This window comes from Mirounga angustirostris, unplaced genomic scaffold (genome assembly GCF_029215605.1).
Source record: "Mirounga angustirostris isolate CCGP_5_RB_7025 unplaced genomic scaffold, mMirAng1.0.hap1 SCAF_12, whole genome shotgun sequence".
Lineage (NCBI taxonomy): Eukaryota > Metazoa > Chordata > Mammalia > Carnivora > Phocidae > Mirounga > Mirounga angustirostris.
The window spans coordinates 4,671,838-4,688,766 of NW_026991720.1; the positions used below are offsets into that span (position 1 = coordinate 4,671,838).

At 49.9% G+C, this 16,929-nt stretch overlaps 1 protein-coding gene across 2 annotated transcripts in view; it reads right to left on the reverse strand.

The window, feature by feature from the left end:
• Positions 1 to 274: 274 nt before the first annotated feature.
• The window catches only part of ACTR3B (actin related protein 3B), a 138,671-nt gene continuing 122,016 nt past the window's right edge, over positions 275 to 16,929 (reverse strand). The window contains exons 10-11 of one of the 2 annotated variants that reach the window (XM_064575690.1): positions 1,236 to 1,330; positions 275 to 407 (exon numbers count right to left, since the gene is read on the reverse strand). In XM_064575690.1, coding sequence (XP_064431760.1) covers positions 371 to 407; positions 1,236 to 1,330 — 132 coding nt within the window. In that variant the 3' untranslated portion in view covers positions 275 to 370. Of the gene's footprint in view, positions 408 to 1,153; positions 1,331 to 16,929 lie in introns of those variants that run through there. The other variant, XM_064575689.1, reaches the window with a different exon arrangement.

The following is a 16,929-nucleotide window of genomic DNA, read 5'->3' on the forward strand; positions in this document are numbered from 1 at the left end:
GGACACTTTCTGATGTAGCATCCATTAATATCCCCTGGGATGGAATACATGCTCGGTCAAAATCAACCCAGAAAATAAAATCTGCTCTCTTCCTATTGAATGAACAAGAACCAGACCGAGTATGTTTGGGGCAGGGGGCGGGGGGGGGGGGGGGGGGAGGAGTATATTTGGGTGGGATTAGGAAGGAAATAGGGAAAAGAGAAAGGAAGTGAAATCTGATGTGGATGGTGTCCCACTGCAGGCTTGGGATCTTCCTCTGCACACTTACTTGCCACAGTCTACCGTTTGGCTCTGCGGGACCACAGAGGACCGGATAAAGGAGGTTCTCCTGCATCGGACTCAAGCTGGTGTCGCTTCACAAGGGGGCAACTCAGCAAATCCATGACTCAGGATCACCTTTACACTTGCTGTCAAATCAAAATATCTTTATATTAACCTGGGAATTCCCGAATCACCTCTCATGTTCATTGAAATTAGATGAATTTTAAAAGACAAACTCTGGGAGCTCAGTCCTGACATTTTCACAAACTGATAATCCAAGATTCTTCCTAACACTTTATGAAACGATTAACCTAGGGAGAAAAAAAAAAAACACACAACCTCTAAATAGACTGAAGGTTAGATCAAGCTTTGTGTGAGATATGACTTGTATGGCCATCCCTCACTTAGGAGCAAAGCACGGAGTATTTCCCTGGGCCATCAGAGGAGCTGGTTTTCCTGCCCTGAGGCGGGAGCTGAACAGAAGCTCTAGAGCTTCAAGGAGCCGAAGGCCTGTTTAAACCCCACAGTTAAAGCACGAGGGAATCTTTCTCTATGGTCTTAGCTTACAGACTTAGGGGTCTGGAATGAAACCTTCTCTTCAAGGAGGAAAACGTTCCTGTATGGAGTATTTAAGCCTAAGTGATTTCAGGCAGCCTTAAATGCTCTGCTTTAGGAAACACAACCAACCTCATGTGATGGGTCCCACCAGGAGGTACCACAGCAGGGCCAATTCCTGTTCCCCCCCTCCCCGCCTGCTCCCCCAGACCGCAGACCAGAGCTCACACCCCGCAGGAGTTGAGTAAATGTTTACGGAATAAGCAAACAAATGAATGTTCCAAAATATGCCACTATTTTCCCACAGACGGCCCCCCTATTTCTTGTAATGAAAGATAATGGGGTCCCCTCTTTATGCTTTCCTTAAGTAAGCCTCACGTAAGCAGGGCGTACCTTGGAGGACTGAAAACAGGGCATACCTTGGAGGGCAAGTCAGGTCCCATCTTGGTTTGACCTCGGCTCTATCTGTAACCTTGGGAGGTCCATTTAAATCCTTAGGCCTCGGTTTCCCCATCTGCAGAAAGTGAACAACAGTAACACTACCTCTCTGGGCAGGTGGGAGGATGGTATGTATTGTACATGGGAAGTATCTGGAAAATTCTCAATGCAAGTCAGTTCCTATCAATAAGGGTCACGTTTCTGAGCGAGCGAGCTGCTTTCCCACATGACCTCAGGAATCAGGCTTTTTACAAAAGGCAGTTAGACCCTTCCTCCAAGGAATCACACAATTTCCTGAAGAGAAATAACACGCTCAGAATAATTACTATGTTTCTAAATATACCCAGACACTGTCTTAAGTGAGTTATAAATATTATTTTTAATCTTCAAAACAACCCTAAGAGAGAAGTCTCACTATTATCCTCAGTGTACAGATGAGGAAAGCCAAGAACAGAGAAATTAAATAATTTCCCCAAGGTCAGACAGCTAATAAGTTACCAAGACTCAAACCCACACAGTCTGGCCCCAGTCTGCTCTTAATTACTGCCTACTTGACCTTTTCAGTGATTTCTGCTATTTACTTCAACTGATCTGATTAAGTAACCGCACACATAGAAGACGTTTTGATTTTGTTTTTATTACTCAGGAGGGGAAGAAAAGAAGCATATTATTTTCAGGCATCAGCCAGAGCATTAGAAAACACTCCATCTGTTTGTGCCTCAATCCAGTCAGGAAATAACAAAAACAAATTCAAAAGAGGGGGGAAACACTTAAAATGTTTGATTGCCAAGAATTCTATGGCTTAAGAAAGCCTCCAGCTAAAAATAATCTTTGTATCTAATCTTCAATTACAAAGGAATAAATTAATTCCCTCCAGACTGCAGCAAAACTTAAAAGTGTCCCCACTTGTCCCATTATTTTTCAATCTGTTCAAAGGAAAACAACCAAAGACCTACAAGAAAATAATTTCAAGGGTCTTACTGTTGTGAACCCAACTGCATTATAAGATCAATGTTTCGTCCATGTACATATTTCAGAAAACCATCCTCTTCCATAGCCATGCTAACTCAGAACAGGGGAGAGGGTCCCTAGGTCCCTGATGTCCAGTCAGGCATCAGGCAGAATTGGACGGAATGAGACTTCTGGAGCAGACATGCAAGGCCATGCATTGGTCATTCTTGGAATTCACACACAGACATCCTAAGGGTGGATCCATCCAGGAGAACAACATGGGGGAGCCAAGGGGCCAGGGATGTGAGGATCATACAGTGCAAGAAGAACAGGTTGAGAGGAATGGCAGGCAGGACTCAAGGATCCTTAGTCCAAGTCCCAAATGCAATGTGCAGAGTGTCTCCTATAAAAACCAGATGGGAACAGGCGGCCAGGACAGCTTCACTCATTCCTTAGAAATTATATTTGTTACTATGCATTACGTTCCAGGTGCAGAGCGAGAAGATGGTTCAACCACCAAGCCAGTGGCAGAGATAAAGATAGAAAGTCAATAAGGATTCAGAAATCCTAAAGCTAATTGAAAAGTCAATCATTTAGACAAACCAGTTTTCCCAAAAGACCAGAGTACAAGGCAAAACAGGCAGTCACCAGGGAGCAAGGTGGAGAGACTTGTTCGTGTTTGGCTGTTACTTGTCATGTTCTATGGTCATTGGCCTGACTTGTTCTTCCCGCTAGACTTTCCCTCCAGACGGAGGCGCGTCTTGAGCTGACACAGAGCCTACACATGGTAGACACACGATCAGCTCTGGATGATGGATGGGGCTGTGGACAGACGGAGAAATACGTCTGCAAACCAAGGAGTGAAAGAAACTGGCCAAGCGAGTGAGACAGGAAGCCAACTCCTGCATGTAAGGGGCAGGGTGGAGCCCACAACCCATTTGCTGCTGGGCACAAGGGCAGGTCTGGAGACCCAGGATTTTTCAGTGTTAACAAGGAAACAGTAAGTTGACAACGGGTTGCAATGAGGATGTTTCCAGAGCGTTTGACTCATGGTAAAAGCTGGTGGTGGTTATGGTGGTGACGGTCATCACGGCTACAGTGGTGCCAGTGGGGACTGCAGGCGTTGTGGTGGGGCTCGTGGCAGCAGTGGGGGTGGGGGAGGTGGTAACAGCTTCTGGAACTCTCCCATCAGCCGACAAGGCAGAGGCCAGCCCACAGGCTGGTGGAAAGTGTGCAGAAAAGGGAAGAAGTCGTGCTCACCCGGAAGCCGTATAGACCACACCCCCACGCCACCGCACCACTGTGATGGAGCAAAACAGCAAGGACAAAATATATTTATTTCAATACTGTTTGAATGTTTTTAACTGTATTTGCAGATCAGCTTTCTACCCCTTTCTCTCTAGTCTCCATCTCTAGAAATTTGGGGAGGAGGAGGGAATCTTGTTCCCAGCTGCAGAAGCAGAAAACCCACTCCGATCCCAGTGCCAGTGAGGATGCAGAGAAGCTGGGTGTCCAATGTATAATGTGCAGCCACTCTGGAAAACAGCTGGACCATTGCTTATAAAACCAAATGTGCACTTACCATATAGCCCAACACTCACAGTCTCGGGCATTTATACACATACACATACACATGCACACACGTACACAAAAGTTCATAGCAGTTTCATTCATAACAGCAAAACAATGAAATGCCTTTCGGTGGGTGAATGGTGAATCAAACCCTGGGTCACCCATGCAGTGAAACAGCACTCAGCAATAAAAAGGAGCAGACTTGTTTGCACAACCGCCTAGACAGATCTCAAGGGGTTAGTGGGAAAGTCAGTCTCCCTAGGTTACAAACGGCAGGATTCCACTTATACAACATGGTCAAAATGACAAAAGTGCAAAGACAAAGAACAGATTACCGGTTGCCAGGACACAGGGGTGGGCAGCGTGCGTGGGGGGTGCATTTAAGAGGATCCGCCAGGGAGGTCCTTTGTGTTGGCTTTGAATACTGATTTTGATGGAAGTTTCATGAGTCTATGCACGGGATAAAAATGACAGAACTGCACACAAGGACAAACACAAATGAGGGGATGAAAATGTACTGAATTCCTAGAGTCGATGCAACATGGTCTGGACTCTCTGCCTCCCATTTACTAATGAATGCCACTCACCAGGAGTGCTGGGTTCTCCCTGTAATGCAGATAGACTGGGAAGAAAAAGAGAGAAAAACTAGGCTTAATTTCAAGTCCCAATGGAAATATTTTTTGAAGTGAAAAGGGTATGCATTTAATCGGATGCTAAGAGGCTATTACACACAGAGGGAAAAAGGTTTACCTTAAAGAGGCTACATAGAGATGACACCACAAAAGGCATTGAAACAGAAAAAACAGCGATTTCGTTGGGGAGCCATGTAAGTGCCTCTGTTGAGTTGACTCTTTGGCTTCGGTTCCAGATCAGAGCCAAAAGCATCCAACGCTTCTTGTTCTTAAGTGCAATCTCCCACAGCACCACCCCGATGGGCTGATCAGCACCAGCACCAGGCTCCCACCATGCTCAGCTCTGATCCTCACCCCAGACACAGGGAGAAAGGCAGGAAGGGCTAAATTCAGTAGCTCGCTGAGGAAATCCAATGACACCAAACGCAGGATGACAAACTGGGGGGTGGGGGGGCGGGGGCAGCCTGCACAGCCAGCACAAACCCCCCAGGAGGAAGCTATAAGGCCAAAGATCCAAAGGGGTCTTTGTCCCCAGCTACAATTTGGTGTCATGTAGCAGCCATTGTCCTTTTGAATTAAATATTAGTAAGAACAGCTTTGGCTCCTGTAGCTGGCAGGTACTTTTTTCCAGGACAGCAGCAATAATCCCAACGACCTTTGCATTTTCACTGTCTAATCTGTCCAATCTGTAGAAAATAAGCCACACACACACACACGAAAGAACGAAAACAAGCCACAAAAATATTGGGGACGTAGGGACTCACCTTCCATCTTTCCATTTCCCAAAATGAAGTGATCTGCTGTCCTCCCTCAAGTGTTGCCCACCCCACTCTCAAAGCAAAACTCGCACTGAAGTGAAACAGGCAGGGAAGGTTTTATTCAGGGCTATTGCAACGGGGAGAGAGGCCAGAACTCAGTCTGAGCTCCACTCAGCTGGAACAAAGGGCAGGGGGAGTTTCAGGAGTTGGAGGAGGGGGATGTCTCGTTTGTCTGATCCCCAACGGCCTTGACCCAAAAGGAAGGCAAACTTTTCGTCTTCAGGACAGGAGGTAGTTCTACAGGTGGAACAAAGCACCCACAGAAGTCAGGCTCAGCACTCCCCTGGAAACCAAAGATGGGGCGCCATCCCCCCAGATGGTTACACTTCAAAGAGGTGGCTCCAGGTCCCCGAGAAAGACAGGCCTGAATTGTCAAACTGGCAAGAGGCTTCGAAAAGATTTGCATCTCAAGTGGGCAGAGAAATAGTTCACAGTGTCTAAGTAAATGCTCTATGAAAAGGAAGGCGGGGCCAGCGACCAGGGAGGTGAGAGGGAAGCCTTCATCCCGAGGCGCCCACTCCCCATGAGCTGCAGGTGCCATGGGGCATCCCTCCCCTCTCTCATTTGTGCAGAAATGCGTGCTTCCCGCTGCAGGATGTGAGAGCATCCCCAGGGCAGAAAGCCAGGGCGCAGCTGACATTTCGGGGGGGGCCAGAACCCTGTGACCATGGCCATTGGCCCTGGCCGTGGCTGGACCCCGAGGCCTGGCCTGGGGGGAGGAGAGGTCGCCCACAGAGGGTGTCTGACTCAGCCGGGCTTGATAAACTTGGCAATCGTTCACACTGCACGGACACAGGAAATCCGGCGCTAAAGCTGAATGTGGCAAAGCAAACAGGAGGCTGGGGAAATGCGGGGAGCTGCAGGGACGGTGGGCGGCACAGGAGGGAGAGGTGCTGAGCCTTCTCCCTGAGCCCCGCGGGTACAAGACTGCCTATCGTCGCCCCACCATGCAGAGGGGGGACCCCGCGGGACTGGCCAGGGGCCCTCACGCTCTCGTCTGTCAAAGACATGTTGGGAAAATAGAAATTAGATTTGCCTAGAAGGTGGTATGGTGTGGGGAGAGAGAATGAACACACACACACACACACACCACATAAGGGAAGGTCTTTGCTCGTCAGCTAACACAAACTGGGCCAAGGACTAATATTTGGCCGAGGATGCTGTATTAAATATGAGAACACTATTAACACTATCCATATGAGAGGTCACAATGCTTTGCAAGTCAGATGAACAATGGCCTCTCGGTGTGCGATCGGAGAACAAGAAATTGCCACAACAAGCATTTTTTTCCCGTTAATTCTTCTACATGAAATAATTGATAACATGTCAAGCTCTCCCTTTAAAACATTCATCTTAAGCATGTGCTTCTTGGTAAGATATTCGAGGCCTGCAGCAAAGCAATTATTTATTTTAACATTTGCATTTAAACCAAATGGTATTAAAATTCATCACGGCTCCATCCCTGATCAGACAAAACCGGGGGCAACTCTGTCTCAGCCCGGGTTTCTGAAGCAATTGATCCTCCAAATAACAAGACACTCTGTGGCCAACACAAATTATAGCTGACTTTATTGTATTTGCCATTTAGATATGATTGTAACACCATTAACAAAAAAAATGTCCCGCAGTATGACATTCTGTCAACAGTGAAGTCAGCCTCAGGCAATAGTGGGCCAAGAAAATCCCCTTTGCTTTAAGGACACCGAGTCCATTTTGTTAGGTTACGGATTTGGGGGGCGGGGCAGGGGGGAGAGGGGGGTCCTAAATAAAGCAGCCATTCCTACAGGCCTGCTCACATACACAGTGTTGCAGAGGGCCTCAGCTGCAAGAGGTCTTCACTCCCTTCTAGCAAAGGGAAGAAAGTGTTTCTAGAGTCCACCTGAGCCCAGGAGCACTTTATGTTCAAGGGAACACTCCCTGGGTGAACTTTAATTAGTGGTGAAATATGATCCCGGCTAAGTCAAAGAGGATGACAATTCGTTCTTGCGGGACTCGAATCAATACCCCAGGATCTCCCGAAGAGCCAGTAATTCTCATACACTGTTTAATTGCTTCTGTTCCATTTCAACCCCAGAACAGTCTTCGGGAGGAGGGGAGGACAACCACAGCTCCTGCAGAAAGCAAATGACGTGGCGGCCGGTGTGTCGCTTTGTCGGATGATGACCCGGCCCTGCAGCGCTCCCCCCACCCCCCACCCCGGGCCCCGCTTCCGTGGGAGACACTAGGGCCACGTGCTCGCGGCAGGACTTAGCCACCGCCTTCCAACCACACACTGGCTCCAGCAGCTTTTGTTTTTTTCTCCAGCACACTGGCATTGACCAGGGAGAACAAGATAAAGGTATTCCATTAAGACCGCTAAGGTTTTCCCCGGTAGGCCACAGTTATAACACCCAAAATGAGGATATCCACGCGGGCAGAACAAGCCCTGAGACCAGCCTCACGTCCGTGCGATCCCAAGGCGCCGCCTGGTTGGGGCACCTGCCTCCTGGAAGGTCCCTTTGACCCAGTGCCACTTAAAACTCCTTGGCCCCAAAGGCAGCGGAATGGTCGTCAGACCATTGCTCAGTGTGGAAAGGAGGAATCCACCCAGCTCAGTGATGATGGGGGCCAAATGGGCTCCTTTCCCTCCCGCCCAAGCTGGAGAATCAAGCTCTCATTTCTCGGACCCTACTCACTCAGAATTTGTGTCCATTGACCTCGGTCTGGGCTGTAAAATACTAGCATTAATTTTTAAATTAAATATAAAACTTAGGGGGCACCTGGGTGGCTCAGTCGGTTAAGCATCCGACTCTTGATCTCAGCTCAGGTCTTGATCTCAGGGTTATGAGTTCAAGCCCTGAGTTGGGCTCCATGCTGGGTATGAAGCCTACTTAAAAAATAAATAAATAGGGGCGCCTGGGTGGCTCAGACAGTTAACTATCTGCCTTCGGCTCAGGCCATGATCTCGGGGTCCTGGGATCGAGCCCCACATTGGGCTCCCTGCTTCTCCCTCTCCCTCTGCTTCTCCCCATGCTTGTACTCTCTCTCTCTCTCTGTCAAATAAAAAATCTTAGAAAATAAAAATAAAAATAAATAAATAAATAAATAAATAATATGTATGTAACTTAGCTTTGCGTTTTCTGGAAGTTTTAAGGATCATATAAATAAATGTAAAAGAATTGTTTGCTAAGAAATAGCATGAAGAAGGGGCGCCTGAGTGGCTCAGTCGTTAAACGCCTTCCTTCAGCTCAGGTCATGATCCCAGGGTCCTGGGATCGAGCCCCGCATCGGGCTCCCTGCTCTGTGGGAAGCCTGCTTCTCCCTCTCCCACTCCCCCTGCTTGTGTTCCCTCTCTCGCTGTGTCTCTCTCTGTCAAATAAATAAATAAAATCTTTAAAAAAAAAAAAAAGAAATAGCATGAACAAGATTACAGTATGCACATTTAACCTAATTAAAGAGAACAATTATTTTTGAATACAGAGAAGGGCCAGTTAATATACAATAGGCCAAAGTCAAATACGAATCATCATTGATGATTCATTCATTTGTTAAAACAGAGCCTTGGAGTTTGCATGATGAACAGACGATATTTTGCGCGTCTCACTAGTGTTTTGTATGAACTTGAAGGTGGTACAATAACAGCTGTTTAAATGAATGCTGTAACTCAGACTGCAAGACGCTTTCTGGCCTTACCCTAATCAGTCGGAATAATAAGTCTCAGCCATATTTACATATGCATCTACCTAAAAGATGATGTTCCTCCGGGAACTTAGAACTTCGCTGGGATGTGCATGCACTTAGGAAAATTTGAGAAGAGTAGCAAAGCCTGTTAGTAGTTCAGGGACCCAAAGCTACTACAGAGCGGTATGTGTCTGTGCAGCAAATGATAGGTCAGAGGGTCCACTGTACAGGGAGAAACCTTTGCACAGCGAAGAGTTTGAGAAAAATGGGAGGGCTCTGATGTGAGGGAGAGGAGGTTGCACCAACAGGGGCAAAGACCGCAGGGTGTCTCTGGGGCTATGATGGAAGGTAGAAATTGGCTGGATCAGAGCGCTCACGCAACAGTACCTTCACCCCAGACAGTTTTTGCGGTGCCTTTTCACAAAAGACATGAACACAAGGAAAATCCTTAAAATCGGGTAAAATGACAAAACCGACTCAGTGAAAATGGAAGAGTAAAATAATTTTATGGCTTAGGAAATCTATTATTTTTTAAAGATTTTATTTATTTATTTGACAGATAGAGACACAGAGAGGGAACACAAGCAGGGGGAATGGGAGAGGGAGAAGCAGGCTTCCCGCGGAGCAGGGAGCCCGATGCGGGGCTCGATCCCAGGACCCTGGGATCCTGACCTGAGCCGAAGGCAGACGCTTAAGGACTGAGCCACCCAGGCGCCCCGGCCTAGGAAATCTATTAAAGAGAAATGCAAACCTTAGCTCTGAGTCTTCTGACAAGATAAAAATACTATAAATATAAAGAAATAAGGAGGGCATGGAGGCCCGAAGCCATGCTGAGATGCTCTGGCCTCTCTCCGTCCTCCCAGTGACTGTCGTCAGAAGACCAGCTGGCCCTGGGCTGGCCCTGACCGTCCCCATGCGGACAGCATCGCTGGCTCGTCCTTCCTTCCCCTGAGTCATCCAGGCTGGGGGCCCAGGGTGACCTGGTCTCAGTGCTGCTCAGGGTCCCGCTGACCCTTGGCTGTCCCAGCCACACAGCTGGGGGGTCACTCACATGATTCTGGCCGGACGCAGCAGCTGGGAGGGAGGCGGGAGGCCAGTCTTCGACAGAAGAGACTCCCATCCACCGGCCCTCAATATCTCTCAGGATTTCCGGATCAGTGATGATTACATGAAAACCACCCTTTCAGGGGGCTGCGGGGGAGAAGGGTGTCGGTATGGTCCCCAGAATACCGACCCCCAGCATTTGAGTCACATACGTGTGTGTGAGCCCCTCACTCTGCCCAGTCGCCCTCCTTCCTCTGGGTTTTACTTGAATTTGGCAGGCCTGGTAACACCACGTGTGCCCAGACGGGTACCACCATCTCCCAAGTTCTATGTGCCCTGTGCCCAGGGTTGGATGCAGGTGTGAAGGTCCTGGCTCTTTCCCATAGACAGTCATGGAGCAGAGGGAGAGCCCCTGTATGGGGAAGGGGCTCACCCACCCCAGGCTGGAAACCCCCCCTTCAGGTGCTAGCACTGCAGGGGGCTAGCTGAGGACACATACCTGAGCCTGGGATGGAGACCACATAGTCACTACTTTGTTGATGCCAAAAAAAAAAAAAAAAGTTATTTGTTACAGGGGTTGCTTGAGAATTGCTGCAATATAGAATTTGCTGCTGTTGGTCCTCAAAAACTCATAGAGGTAATTTATCAATCAAAATCATTTGCCCATGAGCATTGCTTTCATTTGTCATGGTGTGGGCAGCTTTTGAGTTTCTGAGATTTCTCCCACTTACACACATTTATGATTCTGTAACTCTGGTCCTGGGTGTGGAATGCTTTCCCTCCTGACCACCTCCGAATCTTCGGCTGAGCTTTGGGCAAAGGGGAGTGAAAACACACACACTCGGGCTTAACCAGACACTAGCTCCTGGTGACACTAAGCACTTCCTGAGAAACAGATGCCAACACATTGTCTGGACCTGGCATCCCGTGGACGAGTTGCTGTGATTGATCGCAGCCTCGCGTGGTGCCAACTAGGAGCCCCCAGCCATTGACCGAGGGCAGACGGCCAGACGACAGGAGGACGCGGTTCACTACGCCCAGAATGCCGGCTCCTGGGAACAGGTGAAGAGTCAACATAAGCCGCACACAAACGGTGACTGTTGACAGGGAGGCACAGCCCACGGGCACAGGGGACCAGTCTCCTCACGGATCAGGGAGCTGAGACCCAGAGGGTGAAACCCCTGGTCGGTGACACCCGGTGGAGCCAGGCGCTGGGTGTGTTCCCAGGCTGCTTTGTGTTTCCAGTTGTCAGCATCGGTGAACGTAGGCTCTGACCTCAGGCCACTGGAGAAAGGCAGGTACCCACCCAGGGATGCCAGCAGGGACTCTGTTCCCCTGAAGCCTTGGAGCATAAAGGACCCTCTGGTAAACCTTCAGCTGCCCTGCGTCTCAGTGTGTGTCAGAAACAAGTCTCCCCATGGGCCCCAAAGCACTAGAACCAGAATCGCTAATCCCGCATTGAGAAGACATCTCAGACGCCAGAAAACCACCATGAAACTTGGAGGTCCACGTGGGGTTTCCTAGGGTAATTTAAGAGCCAGCTACTTGAGGAAGGGGAAGTGGACAGCTCTCTGCCTTGCAAGGCTTCTCTAGATAGCGCTGCCCTTTTATTCAGCTACTGTCTAAGAGGCGGGGCAAGGCCAAGGGCACAGTAAGAGGAAGACCACCTGCTCCCAAATCACCCAATGGCAAGCATCAGTGCACATATGAGGGGCTCAGAAACTTATACTTGTTTCTTCCACGGGGCTAGTGAGTAGTCAGGGTTCTCCAGAAAAAAAGAACCAATAGAAGAGAGAGAGACAGGGACAGGGAGAGAGACAGAGACAGAGAGGGAGAGACACACAGAGAGAGGGAGAGAGACAGAGACAGAGGGAGAGGGACAGAGACAGAGAGAGGGAGAGGGACAGAGAGCGGGAGAGAGAGAGGGAGAGAGGGAGAGAGACAGAGACAGAGAGGGAGAGAGACGGGGGAGAGAGAGATACAGAGGCAGAGACAGAGAGAGGGAGAGAGAGACAGAGACAGAGAGAGGGACAGAGACAGAGAGAGGGAGACAGACAGAGACAGAGAGAAGGAGAGAGAGAAGACAGGAGGTGTATTCTGGGAATTAGATCGTGCAGTCAGGGAAGCTGAGAAGTCCCCAGTCTGCCACCTGCGAGCCAAGAACTGGGAAAGCCAGTGGTTGGTATGAATCAGTATGAGTCTGAAGACTCAACATCTAGGAGCTCCCAGGTCCGAGGGCAGGAGATGACTATCCTAGCTCAAGAACAGAGAAAGACTTTACTCTTCCTTGCCATTTTGCCCCATTTGGGCCGTCGGTGGATCACACAGCCGTGAGGATGGATCTCGTAACTCAGTCTACTGAATCCAGTGCTAATCTCTTCTGGAAACGCCCTCACAGATACACCCAGAAATTACATGTTACCAGCTACCTGGGCATCCTTTGACCAAGTCAGGTCAACACATAAAATTAACCATCACAATGTGTCAATTAACCTTATTGTAACAGTCATTTCACAGCATATACATGTATCAAACCATTACGTTGTGCACCTTAAACTTGCACAATGTTATATGTCAGTTACATCTCCAAAAAGTCATGGGAAGGGGAATTAAACACCACAGCTCCTATTCCATTTCCACTTTTCTTAGGAGTCAGAAAAACTCAATCCTGGCCCCAGGCGTGATAATGCCTAACTGTGTGGCCTCGGGAAAGTCACTTCACCTCTCTGAAAAGTTCAAGGGTTGGGCTCGGTTAGGAGTCACAGGTGAATGTCCTCAGGGGCTGGATAAGAGTAGCACTGTGTGAAGAAAGCAAAGTGTAAGATAAAAGAAATGGTGGGGCCTGGGGTAAACAGGAGAGCCTACAGGAGCATCTAAAAATATTCCAAAGAAATGTTAGTGCAACCCACAAAAAACACTCCTACCGGCTACAAATCAGCACCCCCAGAACTGCATGGTCTGTGAAGGTTGCCATCCATAAAATTTCTCAGTTCTAAGATCTGTATGAGGTGGGGCAGATTATTCGCCAAAGACATGTTTCAATCAGGATATATTTGGTCGTCTGAAATACAAATCCACACAGCTATCTCCAGGAAAGGGGGGTTTATGATGGAGTACTAGGTTTCAGGAATCACAAGAGAAGCTGAATAGGGCCAGGATTACCTCCAGAGACCCCAGGGAAAGGATCCCGTGAACCTTCAGCTTCATGCCTCACCATTGATGGGACGAGCTACCCTTCAACTGTTGGCTTCTTCTCTATCCCTCTATCCTCGGCTCAGTCTCTAAGTGCCCACCTTCAGATTCCAAAGGGAGGATTCTTCGGACCTCTCCTAGACCGGGTGCCTGGCCTTGGCCAAGCAGCCACGACCAAGGAGGACTAGGTCACATGGTTCAATCACAGCTCTGCAAGCACTGCTCTTTATGAGACCGTGGGTGGGAGTAAGCAACAGAGCGTCCCAATACAAGGTCAAAAGGGAAAGTATTGATTTTCCCAATTATGTTTTCTCCTGAGCGTTTCGGATAGTCCCTCTGTGATGGCACCATCCTCCTGCTAGTTCATGGATAAAATCTCTCCTGCTGCCTTCTTGGTAGCTTTGCTTCCTCCCAGCATCGTAAGGAGCTCCCTGCCCTGTGCACTCCCTGACACCTGTCGGCTGGGTGGGAAGGGAGCCCAGAAGCTGAGCGTGTGGCTAGGACATCCTCCTGTGACCAGGAGGGAAGGGATGCAGAGCAGCTTTGCCTCCACGTCATTCATTCTCAGCACATATGAGATGTCACGGGGCTTTGTGAATGCTAAATCAGTTTTACTGGCCATATGATTTGATTGATCTTGTTAGTCTTGACAAGAAATCAATTGGAAAAAAATATATGTACCTTCCCGGAATGGGCTCTCCATCTTAAGGTAAAAGAACAATCTAACAAGCGTGGAGGAAGATCCAGGGAGCAGCCTTGATAAATATGACCAAGCCCAAGGCCCTGGGAAGACGCCAGTCTCTGGTCTCTCTCCAAAGCCAGGAGGAAATGAGAAGAGAGACACATGAAAGGGATCTGCTAAGTTCAGGCATGTCACCTCCAGATGGGTCTCAGAGCTTCAGAAAAGCCCCCCGGCTGTGTGCCCACACATGCCCCGGGCTCCCACCACGACATCACAGGGGAAGAGCCCTTATGGAGACTACTAACATGCTGGAAGGGGAAGACTGTCTTGGGTCCAAATCAGCCTGACTCTGCCATTCTCTAGCTGGGCAACTTTTCCTACTCTGCCCCTCAATGTGCTTATCTATTAAACAGGGGTGACAGGACCGTCCGCACAAGCCCACTGTGAAGAAGGGCGTGAGGCTGGTGTGAGCAGAGCATGCACCGAGCACCCACACTGGGGGCCCAAGGTATGCCCCTTACTTCCTGTGACCTCTGGTTCTAAAGGCAAATCCGGTGCTGGGTCAACAAAGGACAGAATGACTCGGGCTACGGAAGCCAACAGACCCGGGTTCAAATATTGATTCCAACAACATACCCAGCTGTGACGTCTTTGTTTCTTTGTCTATGGAAGGACCCAGCATCAGAATCCCTTGTAGTGCTGTATGAAAGAGTAGCATGCACAGGGTGGCTTAAACATCAGAAACTGGCTTCTTCGAGAAAATGGCAAATAGCCAATGAGGCTGGTGCTGTGGGAGGGCGCGGAGGGCCCAGGGCCCTGGAACGGGAGGCTTTGGCCGCAGCACCCAGGGTCATGGCCTTGGCCGTGGTTGTGGGCCAGGCCACAGAGCGCACCGAGGCAAGGCTGAGGACAAGGAGGGGATCCCCGTCACCAAGCTGGGCCGCCTGGTCAAGGACGTGAAGATCAAGTCCCTGGAGGCGATCGATCTCTTCTCCCTGCCCACCAGGGAATCTGAGATCACTGATTCTTTCCTGGGGGCATCCCTCAGGGATGAGGTTTGGAAGACTCTGCCAGTGCAAAAGCAGACCCCTGCTGGCCATCGGACCAGGCTCAAGGCACTCGTTGCCGTCGGAGACGACAACGGACACGTCGGTCTGGGTGGTGCATCCGAGGGGGCAGCCACTGCCTTCGGTGGGGCCGCGATCCTGGCCACGCTTTCCGGCATCCTGTGCGGCGAGGCTACTGGGGGAGCAAGAGCGGCAAGCCCCGCACTGTCCCATGCAAGGTGACCGGCCACTGCGTCTCCGTGCCGGGGCATCCCGTCCCCGCCCCCCGAGGCCCTGGCACGCGGGTGAGGGCGGTCTGACCGCTGCTGCCCTCGGCCAGGGACTGTACTGTCCCGCTGGGTGACTTTGCCAAGGCCACTCTGATGCCGTTCCCAAGACCCACAGCTGTCTCGCCGCTGGAGATATCTCTGGAAAGAGACCGTGTCCACCACGGCGCCCTATCAGGAATTCACCGACAGCTTGTAAAGACCCACACCCGAGGCCCCGTGCGGAGGACCGGGCTCCAGCTGTGGCCGCCACTTAGTCTTATACAAGAAAAATAAAGGGAATTCAAGCCAGTTTAAAAAAAAAAAATCAGAAATTGGCTTTCCCACAGTTCTGAAGCCTGGAAGTCCAAGATCAAGGAGCCAGCCAGTTTGGTTTCTAGGGAGAGCTGTCCTCCTGGCTTTCAGACAGTGACCCCCTTGCTCTGTCCTCATGGGGGATGGAGAGCCAGCGAGCTCCTGCTCCTTCTCATAAGCCCACTAATCCTATCAGATCAAGGCACCACGTTTTTTTTATCTGATTTATCCTTAATTGCTTCTGTAAAAGCCCTATCTCCGAATAGTCAAGACATGGGGGCTTTAGGGCTTCAACATATGAATTTGGGAAGATCACAATTCAGTACACAACAAGTGCTTATTAAAAACACAGATTGGGGCGCCTGGGTGCCTCAGTTGGTTAAGCGACTGCCTTCGGCTCAGGTCATGATCCTGGAGTCACGGAATCGAGTCCCGCATCGGGCTCCCTGCTCGGCAGGGAGTCTGCTTCTCCCTCTGACCCTCCCCCCTCTCATGCTCTCTGTCTCTCATTCTCTCTGTCTCAAATAAATAAATAAAATCTTTAAATTAAAAAAAAAAAAACAACACAGATTGCTGGGCCCCATCCTGGGCCTGCTGAATCGGAGCCTCTAGAGATGGGACCTGGGAAGGTGAATTCTTAACAAGCCTCCTCCGCCTGAGCCCCTTCCTGCGTGTTGCAGGCGGGCTGCCCCGTCCCCCTCGGGACGTCCCCTCATGCCCTTTGTGAGCACTGAATTACCGAAGGGGCCCTTGGAAGACCCCAACGCACCAGCAGCACGTGGGTGTTGGTGCAGCTGCTCGGCCTCCTCTTCCAACCTGGGCCTCCTCAGGCTGCTGCCGGGGAGCCCCTGTGGGCTTCAGAATAAGTCACAGGGAGCTTTCAGAGGCCCCCTAGTTTCAGAGGAGACATATGGGAAGAAATCGAAAAGCTCCGGGACAGTAGAAGGCAGGGCCTGCCTGCAGACCCCCATCACCCCCACGACTGCCAAGACTCTGCCGTACTTACTCAGTTTCTTCTCACTTTGAATCATTTCGGTCAGACTTCAGGAATTCACCCACCATAGGTCCTTTGTGCAGGTGAGGAAACAGACTAAGAGATCCAGGAATTCTGGTTTAAAATCAATTTGGGTCTCTAGCAACAAAATTCAGACTGAACAAGTGAGAGAGTGGTATTTCCAGAATGGAAATACATAGAAAATTCCAAGGTTTAGTCAATTACACACTTTGTGAATTGAGTGATCAGAGGTGGGGACTCGAAACGTGACCGTTGAGTGGTTCTTACAAAACCGAAGGTACTCGTCACGCAGTCCAGGAATCGTGCTCCGCATCACGTTTGGTCACCAGCTGCTGCTGAGCAGACGAGCTGCTACGTGTTCCTGCAGGCTCAGCTCATACCCTGGAGAGATGGGGCCCCTCCAGCGGCCTGAGAATCAGGAGAGCCCGACCCTCCAGAGAAGAATGGGACCAAGGCCACGTCACTGCCCTTTTCAGAACAGC